The sequence below is a fragment of the Pollachius pollachius genome (assembly GCF_949987615.1).
Source record: "Pollachius pollachius genome assembly, chromosome: 11".
Classification (NCBI taxonomy): domain Eukaryota; kingdom Metazoa; phylum Chordata; class Actinopteri; order Gadiformes; family Gadidae; genus Pollachius; species Pollachius pollachius.
In genome coordinates, this window is record NC_136944.1 from 15,899,139 (window position 1) to 15,913,642 (window position 14,504).

The 14,504-nt window shown below is 44.6% G+C and overlaps 2 protein-coding genes across 2 annotated transcripts; both read right to left on the minus strand.

Moving 5' to 3' along the window:
• Positions 1 to 3,431: 3,431 nt before the first annotated feature.
• LOC307082533 (dynein axonemal assembly factor 8) lies at positions 3,432 to 7,799 on the minus strand (the record flags this gene model as incomplete). The annotated part of the gene is made up of 9 exons (XM_079746152.1): positions 3,432 to 3,839; positions 4,562 to 4,726; positions 4,773 to 4,797; positions 4,886 to 5,016; positions 5,232 to 5,358; positions 5,884 to 6,038; positions 6,352 to 6,416; positions 6,548 to 6,817; positions 7,699 to 7,799. 9 exons carry the CDS (start codon positions 7,797 to 7,799, stop codon positions 3,484 to 3,486), a joined length of 1,395 nt encoding a protein of 464 aa, XP_079602278.1. The 3' UTR covers positions 3,432 to 3,483.
• A 4,182-nt stretch (positions 7,800 to 11,981) lies between these two features.
• On the minus strand, positions 11,982 to 13,715 carry igfals (insulin-like growth factor binding protein, acid labile subunit; the record flags this gene model as incomplete). Its single annotated transcript, XM_079746043.1, has 1 exon — positions 11,982 to 13,715. One exon carries the CDS (start codon positions 13,713 to 13,715, stop codon positions 11,982 to 11,984), a length of 1,734 nt encoding a protein of 577 aa, XP_079602169.1.
• Between the last annotated feature and the right edge of the window lie 789 nt (positions 13,716 to 14,504).

The window sequence follows — 14,504 nt, forward strand, 5'->3', positions numbered from 1 at the left end:
AATTTGGTTTAATGCTTTATGCTTTATATCTTCTTACACCTATTCCAGTGACAATTAGGGAGATCTGTTCCTAAACCACATCAAAACATGTCCACCTCAGTGCTCCAAGATCCAATCCTGACTTTGATGCCTCATCAATACCCTTTTTATAAACAAATGACATGGGCATTATATAATATAGCCATTCCAGATTGCTGCTTATGAAGTAACACAGCATGTAAAGACTCATTAAGCAATACTTTGCATCTGTTTGTGACATCACAAGTAGGAGGGTCCTCCCAGATGTAAGATCGATTGATCAACTTAGCAGTCAACCTCCATGGTGGATTGTACCAACTGGAAGGCTGGGTGGACACTGCTAGCCTTTGTGATGTCACAAACGACTATTTTCGAATTGCCATGTAGTGACTTGTTAGGCACAAGCCTCTTTGTCAAATAGTGGCACTTAAATGGTGTCTAAGAGCCTAAGACGTACGACACTCATCAGACTCAAAATATGTAATTAGTATTTTCTGTCATTAAATTGAACGTCAACATTAAAATACACTTAATTTTGAGAAATACTTATTTCATCTCTATGCTTCACAGATCATCATATAAGTATTATTTGTTCATTATTCCACGTAACAAGCTATAACTACGGATAGAAAGGCCTGAGCTATTGTCAATGTTTGCCTACAAGATATAGATTTCCACAAAAACAACATAAATGTGCCATTGTGTGTTTCCCTTGTATTCTCTGGCTGGACCTTGACAAATAACCTATACATTAAATACAGAGCAATATGTAAGATGACATAAGGTACCTTATGATGTTTGAATCACGATGTCAATTCTACTTTATGTAAACAACCCTCACCCTATGATTGACAATACAAAGGAATGTTATGGTTGCCTTCAAGCCATGTTGCCTTTAAAGATCCCATGGCATGAGAATTTCACTTTCTGAGTTTTTCTAACATTAATATGAGTTCCCCTAGCCTACCTATGCTCCCCCAGTAGCTAGAAATTTTCTTGGGTGTAAAATGAGCACTAGGCATTCTGAAGCTCAGATGCGCCGTTTTGGAATTTTCCCTGTATGTCGTCATAAGGGAAGCTGCCACCGCCCCTTTCTCTGCCTTGCCAGCCCAGAGAACTTGGCCCGCCAATGAGCTACGACCGTGAAAGCGACACGTGTGTGTGTTTGTATGTGTGTGATTACACACACTAACGCAAGTGTTGTACGCTTCTTTGTTATTTGGATAACCGTTCTGCTGTTGGTGTTATAGTGCATAAAACGTCGGTTCTTTGACGTCCCTGGTATTTCCACAACGAGACTGTAGTTGGGATTATCTCAGCCACGAAGCACCACCGCCCGGAAGCGGGCAGTGAGCAGAGGGCAGCTGGCAGCCGGCAGCCGGCAGTGGGCAGTGGGCAGTGGGCAGAGGGCAGAGGGCAGTGGACAGAGGGCAGTGGGCAGCGGGCAGCGGGCAGTGCGCGGTTCAGATTGATGTGGAAGTGGAAGAACCAGAGACGTCGGAGAACCCGACGCAGTCGTTTGGGATTCATAATATCGTCTGGAGGCGCACACAGCTTTTGGCCGTGATAATATGTATTATATGATATGTATTATATTATATTATCTGTATAGAGCTCCAGGACTGTAACGCAAGTGTTTTACACTTCCTTTTTATTTGGATAACCATTTTGCTGTTGGTATTATGGCGCCTAACACGTCGGACTCTCGTCTCTGGTATTTCCACAACGAGACTCGTAGTGAGGGTTATCTCAGCCATGGTTGAGAAGGAATTGGGGGAAAGGAACTTTGGCTTTGACTCCCTGAAGTACATGAACCACGACATGGAGGAGAACGGGATTGTTGCCCGCGATCGTCTTCCGCTTGAGCCCCGCTTCCCGCTGCCAAGGGACCACCGCCTCGGCGCTGCCCGCTGCAAGAGGCAGTGGAAGCGGCAGCGAACCGGTCGCCGAAAATAATAGAAACAATTAGTCAATGTCAATGTAGTCAATCTATTCCACTGGATACGGCACCGGCCCGGCACGGAACCGTCCCAAAACCGGCACTCCGTTTACGATACTTGCCTCTTCCATTTTTGAAAGTTGCCGGTTCGCAGCCGCGTCTCAGAACACTTTTACAGTCAGTTTGCTTTTGCTCATTAATATTCATGAGCTCACATCGACCCCTATGCAATTCACAGGGTATTGTAATATTATACAGTCTATCTATATTATCAATAGCTAATCAGTGGCAAAGAAGAAATGAAAGTCTGCATCGATGCCTCGCAAGTCCAGTGTCGCGAGCGGACGTTGCCATGACATCTAGAAATCATACCGTATTTAATGGGTTATAATATTGATGTGTAGGGGTTGATTATAACTCGTGAATAATATTGTATGAATCATTCTAATCACAATAATTTTTCCTATTATAATTTCCTATTTCCTATTAAATATAATCCAGTGGGGAGTGCAGTATGGAACGCAGCCGGTTCGCTGCCGTGACGCTTCCGGTGGAAATTGGCCTTAAGCGCTGCCCGTTGCGAGAGGCTCCGGCAGAAGCCAATCGCTGTCAACAATCGCGCGCAACAATCCCTTTTCTCCTCCATGTCGTGGTTCAGTCTACTTCAGATTGATGTGGACGTGGAAGAACCAGAGACGTCGGAGAACCCGACGCAGTCGTTTGAGATTCGTAATATCGTCTGGAGGCGCACACAGCTTTCGGCTATGATAATATATATTATATGATAAAGATATCGATGTGTGATATAATTTAGATATAGAGCTCCAGGACTCCCGCCGGAGCACCCGGAGTGTTCTAGAATATTTACAGAACACGGCCAAAGGCTGTGTGCGCCTCGCCATTGCGATACATCCACTGTAAACAGAGCGCATAGTACCCTGGCTGCAAGCTGCTCAGGGCCACACCCTCACCCTCCTCCTTGACCCGCCTCTCTCCTCCTCATTTGAATTAAAGCTACAGACACCGAAACGGCACGTTTGGGGAAAGCTCAATGTGCGACTGGCTCGTAGTGGCTGTAATTCTGCACCACTGCTGAATTTCGGGAATATCGTCAAATCCTGTGTTAGGGGCCTACTAATTAGCATGCCATGGGACCTTTAATACCCATACAAAAACTGTAAAAACCCAGTGCTCTCTTCCCCTTGCCTCTTTTCCGTACTTTAGTGCACATCTACCGACATTATTCACATTGCTGGTTGAACTGCTCATAATAAGATCGATATTACGTGTTGCTTCTTACCACGAAAACACAAATATGTCCCAGTAAAAAACTCATAAAAAATCATTGGACTTGAATCAATCAAAATGTGAACCATATGTTTTATTAAGGGAAGAGAAATGTGCTTCATCAATAGCGAACAAAAATATACAAATCTGACTCCAGCAACCAAATGAGACCCAGCAACATCTCAGGAATACATGGTAGAGCCGTTGGACACAAACCCAGCTAGGGGGACGGTCTCACCCTAAAGGAAGAAGAGGAGGGCCTGTCTGAGGGCCAGTTCCGGGGTGGGGGACATCAGTACACTCAGTCGCCCTGGGTCTCCATCGCAGCCGCCATGGTGAGGCAGGAGGGTCCGTAGCGCCGTGAAAGCATTCACCCCACGCAGGGCGCACACCAGGGCCGGGGCGGAGGCCAGGGTGTCCAGGCTGCCAGGCCAACCCCGCTCCCCCACCTCGTAGGGGCTGAGCTCCCGGGCCTGCCTCGCCGTCAGCGCAGGCAGCCACGTCAGGTCCAGCAGCTCCAAACCTCCACCACCGACACCGCCACCCCAACCGCCTTTATCACTGTCAACTGCACCACCTTCTCCACCTCCATCATCTGCTCACGGTGATAAATCAAAATGCCCTGCTTATTGCTAAGTAGGTTATGCAAAAAAAATAATTTTAAAGGTTTTTATACCACTAGGTTTGAGTGTTATTAGCCATTACAAGGCATTTCGAAAATCTGCCTCTTCTGACATCACAAGTGGGCGTGTCCACATGGATGCATGCTGGATAGATCAGTCTACCAGCCTATCCAGTGGACTGAAGCAAACGTTGCTCATCTATCCGTCATACATCTAGGTGGACACGCCCACTTGTGATGTCAGAAGAGGCAGATTTTCGAAATGCCTTGTAATGGCTAATTACACTCAAACCTAGTGGTATAAAAACCTTTAAAATTATTTTTTTTGCATAACCTACTTAGCAATAAGCAGGGCATTTTGATTTATCACCGTGAGCAGATGATGGAGGTGGAGAAGGTGGTCAGAAGAGGCCAATTTTCAAACCGGCTTATAACGGCTAATGACACTCACACCCGGTGGTATAATATGTCACCTTTAATGCATGAAATAATCACTATCTCCAATTACAATTTAAATAAGTATGATTTAGCCATAGTTTTATGTTCGATAAAAAAATGAAATACACGATACAGGCTTTCTGGAGGGTGACACCAATCAGAATAGTGGGGTGGTGTTCTAATTTGGTGGTTTTCCCCTTTGAGCACCACCACCTCCACTCGAAATACCCCCCAACTCGCCGCATTCTCCAACCTACCGCCTGGAGCTCCTCGCAGGATTCGGTGCAGGAGAGCCAGCCCTTGGCGCAGGTCGTGACCACACAGGCTCAGGATCACCACCTCCCCGGCCTTAGGGTAAGACGGACCCTTCATACTGGACAGGACCCCGTCAGGCGCTGTAGGTTCTCCGCGTTTGCACCGACCTGAAGGAGAAGAACATTGAACATGAATACAATGCAACACACCTACTCGAAAAAAAGTTCACAATCAATTTCTGTGGATAAAATCGATCACAATTCTATTATCAGGAATTAATGACGATCAATCATTCAATCAAAGAGGGTGGGTTCAAAGTGCTTAACTAAGTTGTTGCGCAGGTGGTCTGCGTAGGGTGAGACGTGAAAGCAGCTACTGGGCTCAACCACGTGGACACCATTCAGTACAGAGCCGATGACACCCAGAAGGTCTTGAGCTTCAAGCTCCTTCATCAGTGCTGGAAAAAAAAGACCACCGGACAATATGATGTTATCATACACAGCCTATCCGTTTTCCTGTCCCTAGACATAAGGAATTCATGATATGTCTCAACAGTCTCCAAAACATACTCCCTAGTTTTATTAGTTAATAATAACTAATAAAAGTGTTTTTTAAGAGAGATTTGTGTGTGCACCGTTATATGAGACATGTATCAGTAATGGATTTTAATACCTGCTGGTAGACTCACACAGTGGTGTGTCGCATTCTCTCTCTTCAGCAGCAACACCAAACAGTGAGAAGAGAGCGTTGTTTTCTTCCCACCTGGGGTTGCTGTGGGAGATTTACAAAATAAAAGTACCTGGGGAGAGAATCAAGTACGATCAAGTTAAAGCATGTGCTGTTCCACAGTATATACTGTATATCCAGACATCATATCGCACTAACGGCTGCCATTTGGGGATCAAAGGAGCATTGGAATGTTTGCTATATTGGTATTAATAGATTTCTGGTCATTGTTAAGAAATTTGTGGTGAAAGGACTTGTGCTGTGTTTGAAACTGCCACCGTGTTTCTCATTCGATGATGTGGTAAAAAAAAGCCTCAGTAATTAATTCACGTAATTTACAATTTTACAGTACTATCTCTTGAGTCCTCTCAAGACGAGCCCTATTAAGGCTTCTGAAACTGGACATACTATTCAATATCTTGGGAGATGCTGCTATCCAGAGTGACTAACTGTGAATTCAGAGCCGGTAGGGGCGTTAGGCATCTTGCCAAAGATTAGGCTGTGCACAGGTTAGCCTGTGTACATTGAGGATAAGGGACCACCCACCTTCAGGCAGGCAGTCGAACACAATAGCGTAGATTGTATCGACGTTTCTTACCTGGCTGCTGGTGAGTCCTAAGGCTTTGGCTGCCTTGGGGATTAGCTGCAGCCGCTGAGCCCCTCTCAGAGTGAACCCCCTCTGGACACACTCAAAGAGCACCAGGCCCCAGCAGCATGGAGCAACGGCCGGGGACACCAGCAAGAGCACGTCGGCTGGAGAAGGAATGGGGCGATGATTCATTCACCTCTTTTCAATTGAAATGACCAATCACTATTTTACTATTCCATTTGACTATTTAGTGTTTTAACCCATTTCTTCATCCAAAGTGGCTTGCCGTGAATTTTGATATAGGTCAGGATAGGTGTTAGGCATCTCGGGATGAAACCCGACACCTTTTCTAGTTGGTGTTGAACACCATAGCCAAACTACACTATCGCAATCCTGCCCCACTTTAGCCAGTGGGGGGAAGAAAACAGCTTGTTCTAGCTTGTTTTTTGTTCTTGTTTGTTTACTGTTCTGTTTTACCTTTGTTTGTGGCACATTGAAGGGAGGGTGACCTGGCAGCAGTGCAGGGCTGGCTTCTCTCCACACTACAAAGTTCAACACAGCGTTTATTGTTATCACTCGGTTTGGAGTTGTTTATAAGGGTAATGCATTCATACATTTGCATGTGGAAATCCGATTCTAAAACCAGTTGAATAGATTTGACCGCATCTCATACCTTTTCGGATTCTTTGGTTTGCTTGTGTGAGCCATAGAAGTTGTTGCAGGGATCTCAGTTGTTTTAGACTTTTTGGCCCCGCACTGTCCCTCCTCTGTGTGTGAAACAAGGGGCTCCGGCCTCCATGTTGGATCCACAGGTTCCGAGGTCTTCTCTGTAAATTCTTTGGTGTCGCTTTCTAACTTCAAGCTTGGCTCTTTGAATTCATCTTTCCTACGTTTATTCTGCTCCCTCATTTCCCGAAGCAGCATGCTCATGCCGCTTTCTCCCCTGAAAGAAGCAAAACACAGATAATGGGACTCGAAGCAAACGCCACAGAGCGTTGTGTTCACTGTCCCACATAGAAAGAAATCCCTCCCCCTCCCATTCCATTATTACCCACATTACCCTTTTTATTTGATGTGATGTGTGTTGTTTTATGTCATTATTATTTGTTTTCTGTTTGTATATATATATTAGTCTGTCTTGTCACTGTGGTTATACTCATTGTGATTTGTGAATAAATATGTTGAAAGATTCAATAATAAGATTTAAATGAAAATAAATCAAACCTACCCGGTCCTTAACCTTGATCTGTCTTGCTGCCCTCCCTGACCGACTCTCGTCTCCGGTGGCTCTCCCTGGCGACGGCCAAGTTTAGCCTCTGTCTTGCATTCTAACAAAACCTCCCAGCACCTTCCAGAGGCTTTACCTACATTTGAGAGCATTTAGCAGACACTTTTATCCAAAGCGACTTGCAATGGTTAATACACACATTCACACACCGACGGTGGAGTCAACCATGCAAGGTGACAGCGAGCTCCTCAGGAGCAGTTAGGGTTAAGTATCTTGCTCAGGGACACATCGACACTCGCATCGGGGATCGAACTAGCAACCTTCCGGATACAGGTCAACCTGCTCTACCTCCTGAGTTAAGCCGATGTTACCTGAAGGGGTGGGGTGGTGACGCAGATCGATGTATACAGTGGGACGAGACTCCTGCCGACTCATCTCCAACACTGTCGTTGCATTTGTATCACTCATTGCAGTGCTCTCTCTGTGTAGCACAAAAAAAGAAGACATTTTAGACCTGGCCTTTTTTTTCCATGGATGAGTGTTGTGCTAGCATTCAACTGTATTGAACTCAATGTGGTATCCTAAAGATCTGTGACCTGGGATGAGTAGCACTTTGGATAGGCTCGGGTTCCAGAGGTTCTGGTGTCAGCCGGGACGACCGTTGTTGTTGCTTGGAGATGGAGACCAGCCTCTCCATGATACGGTCCCCTGGGCTTTGGTTGTCCGCCTCTGTAAGGGAAGCAGACCAATGGATTTGGGAATTTATGTTTCAATGCATTGTAAACTTAGCTTGATGTGTTTGGTCCTTCGACCGGGCCGGACTGTCAGGGTGTACTGCTACCTCTAAGTGATTGTATGACATGGGGAAACTCATGTTCCCTGGAAACTGGTCCATTCTGCTTCAGGTTATGGAGGATGCTGTCCAAGTCCCACCCGTCAAGCAACTGACCAAAGACAAAAGATGCACCTTCATGTATTCATAGTCAAATTTAGATACAGTACAATGATATCATAGTATAATTATATCAGATGTGTTTCAAATATAAACATAGGCCTACTGAAAATGAGAGGACTGGAGCGCAATTGTCGTCTTTCTTCTGGTTTGATTTTGGCTTCACATTGGAGTTTAAATCCAGTATCTTGTTCTGGAGTAGAGAACATTAGGGAGTTGAGTAGGCCAACAAGAAAAACATTTTGTCTATGCAAAAAAAAAGGTGAATCCATTATGATAAATGCATGTGAGTGCAAGGAAGGCTAATAATATGCTAACCCAATAACTCAGTAGGTACTAACCTCAGGGTCCGTGGTCAGAAAAGTGGTGACCTGCTGAACTTCAGCAATCCTTTCTGGTCCACTTTGTTTAAACAGCAATTTCTGCTCGTACAAAGATTCCGCTGAGCAGACCATCTGTGCAGGAGATGACAACTCCTTATAAAGACACAATTTCACACACACACACACACACACACACACACACACACACACACACACACACACACACGCACACACACACACACACACACACACACACACACCAATTAATATCCATGTAAATTAATGTTACTTTCTTTTCATAAAACGCACTTGGATAATGAACTGACCTCATCCAACAATATGTCTTCTATCGGAGGAAGTGTTGTCGGTTGAAGAAATATCGTCACATCTTCATTTTCGGACTGCAGATGGAAGATCGTTTAAAAAAATAATAGACAGCTTAAATAACTCAGTATAATGTTTGCTTGACCCAAACCCTCGACCGATCTCGATGTACAATTATTTACTTAACTGTTATTGAGGAGGAATCCGAGTCAATGGACGGAATATCTGATTGAAGAGATTCAAAAAAGTTGTTCAAATAAGACGAATGATAAGCAGCCATTGTGTAGAGAAGCCTATATTCTACGAGGGCGAAAATGGCATCCCGTACTGACTTTGGCCTACTTGTTCATGTGATGGAAGTTCTGGACTGGCCCTATGCGAACGCTGCTCAAGTTGTAAGCAGGAAGTTATATATGTTGTTGCCTTGGCAACTCGCCGTGGCAAGTGGCAACGCATGATGCCGTTTTCGAAACAATTAGTAACACTAACTGTACACACATACTCAGATTTATGCAAACAATATGTGTGTTTAGAGACTCTTTTTATTGATTTTTTTTGATAGGACAACCTAAAATATTTTTATCTTTTCGTTTTTTTGGTTAATTTAGGGTGATTGGGATGAGTTTGGAGTAAACAGGGCTTTTAGACATCTTGTTGATACCGTCTTGGCTCAATTTATTTGTTCCAATCATTAAACATACATATGTGCAGAACTCTTTCAATAAGTCCCAATCATTGGTTAATGAAAAGTATACCGTCGATTATGGGTTGTCAAACTGATAATTGTGATCTTTGGGAATAACGATGTGATCGAAGAGGGAATTTTATCTTCTTTTGCAGCAGCGGATCTTTTTATGTTTTTCTACTCGACATTTGAACATGTTATATTTTCAATAAAAATGTCCCCATGAGCTCTCGTCGACTTGCTTAACCGAAAACATTAGTTCTGGAATAGAAAAATAGTTGTACCTGTTAGTTAGACAGTCTTATATTCCTGTATGGAAAAATAAAAAATGAATAATAATGTCATTATTATCATTTTACATTTTCGAGCGATCTGACCAGATAGGTGTTTCCAACGATCGGACTGGCTGGGACTTCCGAGCGATGGAGATCGATGGGACAGTGAAGGGATTAGGAGGGTCAGAGGAGACAGTGGAGGAGGCAGTGGGGGAGGCACTAGAGAAGACAGTGGAGGAGGCACCGGAGAAGGCAGTGGAGGAGGGACTTGAGGAGGCACTGGAGAAGACAGTGGAGGAAGACTGTGGAGGAAACAGTGGAGGAGGCAGTTGAAGCCTGTGGAGGAAGCAGCGGACACACAAACAAGCATACACACTGTGGCTGAAAGAGGGGCTGATTTGAATCAATCCTTAACCCCAATGCCTAGTAATGAGGCCCACTGTTCCTCAAGACTTTTTAGAAGTTTATATCCCTTTGCATAAACTTTTCCTGAAACTTGGCAGCCCTGTAGGCCTAAGTGTCATAGCAAATAGATTTCCCAAACCTTTGATGGAACCATGAATATTATATGCCTACTAGTGTAACAAAAATGACCTACTAGTGTAACAAAATCAATAACAGCTTTGATCATTTAATGTTTAGTCATTTTCCCATTGTCCAATGGTTTTGGGTGATTGGGACCGTTTTTAAAGGCTTTGTAATAGATATCCCTTGTATGTGTTACACATAGGATTAGGGTTATAAATTGTGTATATGTTACTATTTTGTTATGCAATCATAACTACTAATGTAGTTATATATAGCTATAGGTTATGCTAAACATTGGAAAATCATGAAGATGCAGACATTGAAATGTTACCTGGCCGAATTATGTAGTAACCTCTTTGACAGACCTTCTATTTTTTTTTAAGTTGTTGATGATTAACTGTCTCCACCACTGCCAGTGTGGCATTCTTATGTGCAGTACCTCACAACATTATTTACAACTGTGACTGAGTGGGTTGTTTGATTTGAGCAGTGTGTTGACACTATCAACACTCTCCCAGACTGACCTGGCACTTAGTTAAGGCTAGACCTCTAAATCCCCTCCTCATCAACCCTGATTAATCCATTGCTGAGTGGAAGTGCACCAATCAGTGGTTTACTGGCCATCGTCTTGTCGGTCCTAGTGGATAAGTCCAGTACAACCCCCGGCCCCAATGATACGGATAGAGAGTCAGAGAGACAGGAAAAGGGGCGAGAACAAAACAGCATGAAAAACAGACAATAGTGGATGGTTGGTTAGGAAAGGATGAAGGGTGCGATTGAAAAGTACAGGGAGATAGTGGAGGCATGGAACACACCCAAGTTAAGGCTCATAGTCTTGGCCTGGTTACCTGATGCACCAGATGGCTTCTTACACAGAACCATTGGGGAAGTCATCCTTGGAAAAATGTTTGGATACGGGCAGGCACTTTCAAAGAATACTTGGAAGGTGATTTGATGACCCATCTGTCTTATCATGTGTCACGTAGATAACAAAGTTCCTCAAAGGATGCCGATTGGTCCAAACCGCTGGGGGCTCGAATAAAACACACATAAGTTGCCTGCCGCTATTGATTCTCGCGGGGTCGCATTCTGGCGAGTCTATTTGCCTCACAAGGTTACGTGCCTGGCATATGCGATGCTGAATCAATGATAATTTATGCTGACCCAAGCAACTAAACTTGCTGTCCCAATCACCCAAAAATAGTATTTGTTTTTGAACCAGGTTACAAAAAAAGAGTAGGCTATACATCCTAGGGATATAATAGAACCTTATTACCTTATTATATGGTTAGGTTGCATCCTAAGAGTCACAGAAATGTATTATGTATCGTGCTTATCTTTTAGATTAATGGCAAGAATTCTTACACAAGGCGTTAATACTAAAACAGTCCCAGTCACCCTTAATTCACCCAATAAAGTAAAACCATACTTTTGTAAATACAGTCAATTAAAAACTTTAATCGAATTTAGCCAAAATTTATTTTAACAGACAAAAAATGTGACTTGTTCAAATAAATGTTACAATTTAAATCAAAAACAGTGGACACATCAATGCTCTTTGGTCATAGGCTAACAACATGTGGACCATACTAGAGTTTGTGTTTGTGATCTTGACATGGAGTCATATTGCTGATACAAGACATTAACCCCATATAGCTTCTTGTATTAAATCAAACAAATCTCTGGTATTCAAACTAGTAAACAACACTAACTCAACGACAACTTACCTTCAAATCAATAATCAACTGTTACATTCTTTGATTTCTTGTTAGATTGTCTTTTGCCTGCGAGTTTAACAGTGGACAAACAGTTCATCTGCGATATCCCTCAGGTCCTGGCCAAGCACATTGGGTGGGCTGCTGCATGTGATGCTGTTGTAGATGGTGACCGTTCGATCTGGCTCCTCACCTTCTGCATGGGTCTCAACTTGCCGAGGGACCACCAACGGGCTTCTCAGACTGTAGTTTCGCAGGGGAAGAGCATTGCAGTCACATTTCCACTGGTTTCCTGACAGCAAAAGTTTCTCCATGTTCTCCGGGAAATCGGGAACCATGGCAGTCAGAGCATTGTCTCTCAGGTCAAGATACCGCACCTTGGGCAGAAGCTGCTTCGTGCCATCTTGCAAAATATGCCTGAAAAGGTTATTGGACAACAGCAGATACTCCAGATTCTTGAGGCCAAAGAATGCAGAGCTCATGAGCGTCTCAAGCTTATTAAAACTCATGTCTAGCCCCAGCAGCCCCACAAGGTCTGCAAAGCCATGGCGTTCGACCGTAGAGATGTTGTTGTGCTGCAAAAACAGACGTCGCAGCCCAGAGAGCCCTGTGAAAGACTGGGTCGTGACCCTTGACAGACAGCCTCTGTCCAGGTGGAGGCTGTGAAGCTTCGGCAGGCCTTTGAAAATTTGGTCGGGCAGACTTTGGAAACAGCTCCCAGACAGGTTGATGACAGCCACGTGGGTGAGGCCGCTGAAAGCGTTGGCTTGCCCCTCCTGCACCTGGTTTTGCTCGAGCTCTAGGACCTCCAGGTGGCTGAGGCCTTCAAAGATCCTGTCCCCAAGAACGCGGATTCGGTTGTGGCTGAGGCGCAGCTCTTCCAGATACTGCAGGTCGCGGAAGGTCCTGGGCCTGATCCCAGCCAGGGAGTTGTTGGCAATGCGCAGGACGTGGAGATTGTAGAGCCCCGAGAACGTGTCATCGTGGATAGCCGTGAGTCTGTTGTTGGTCAGATCCAACCATCGGAGGGCCTTCATTCCCACGAAGGCTCTCGGCATCACCGTGACTATCTGGTTCTGAGCCAGGTAGAGCTTCTGTAGCTTGGAAAGTTTGGTGAACACGTTGGCCTTGATGACCTTGAGGAAATTCCCGGTGAGGTCCAACTCTTTTAGCTCGGTGAGACTTTGGAAGAGCTGTGGCTGTATGTAGGCCAGTCTGTTCCCGGTCAGCACCAGTTCCCTCAGCCCATGCAGCTCCTGGAACACAGCCTCGGGCAGCACCGCGATGGAGTTCCAACCCAGGTTGAGGAGCCACATTTGGGACAAGCCGGCAAACAAACGCTCCTCAACGCGCGACAGCTGGTTGTTGTGGAGACTGAGCGAGGCCAGGTTGGGGGTGTTCTGGAAGATGGTGCCAGGTAATGTCCTGAGACGGTTGCGTTCCAGGTGAATGTGAGCAAGCGCCCTCAGCCCTCGGAACACCTGAGGGTCAAGTGTGACCAGCTGGCCGTTCTGGAGATTCAAAAACTCCAGGTTGGAGAGGTGACTGAAGGAGCCCGCTGCGAGGGAGGGGAACAGGTTGCCGTCTAGCCAGAGGGAGAACGCAGACACGGGCATGTTGGCCGGGACCTGAGTGAGGTTCCGCGAACTGCAGTACATGTTGAGCTCCAGGCTGTAGTCATCGTGCTGACAGGTGCAGCCCTTGGAGCAGGGAATGGGCTCCTCTGTCAGCTTCTCGGCTCCTGGGTCAGGCTCTGGAGACACCAGAGAGGTGCCCAGCAACCACAACACCAAGAGCACAGTAGATTGCATACCAGCTGGGGATAGAATTTAAGATAAAATTTTGTGAAGCCTTGCAATGAGATCCCACTATTTTTAAACACATTGAGTCATTCAGTCCTACCTTAAAATGAAGTGATCATGAATTAGGTTAGATGAGCAGAGAAATACTGGACAGCCGACCGTTGGGCAATTGTTTTTATGCAGAAAGGAAAAAATCCAGCCAGCCAGAACTTTTTTTTTGGCCAGACCCACTGAGTATTGGATTAACCCATTACTGTCTATAAAACTATGGTCGATTTTTCTCAGTGAATTGAGCACCCAAACATTATTGATGTTCTATTTTAAAGTCGGATAAAAATAAGTTTCATAACGCTTAGAATGTATATGTTTTAATCACAATTTGATTCACATATTTTACGGAGCATGTCTGCATGGAAATAAATTTGGAATGCTGCATTAAAACTGCATTTAAGTGCATAATAAATACAACCAGGATCACACTCTAATAGCCTACAAAGCTATCCGACAAATAGTATGTAGATAAAATGCAATGTACCTTGCACCTGGGATGTTTTGCAACACATATATGGAACTGCGCAAGGTAAACACAACTATGAGAATGACTTCGCAAAAGATAATGCAGTATAGCGTTACACCTCAAAATATGAGCAAGCCAAGCTTGGCCTCTTTTGTGTTCATAATCAAGAAATTCTTTAAATACTTTTTCAATTATTTGACTCTAGTCATGTACTTACATAGTGTGTAGTCAGAAGCCTAATAAAACTGGTTTAAATGGCCTTGGCTGTTTACTGAAGCCCA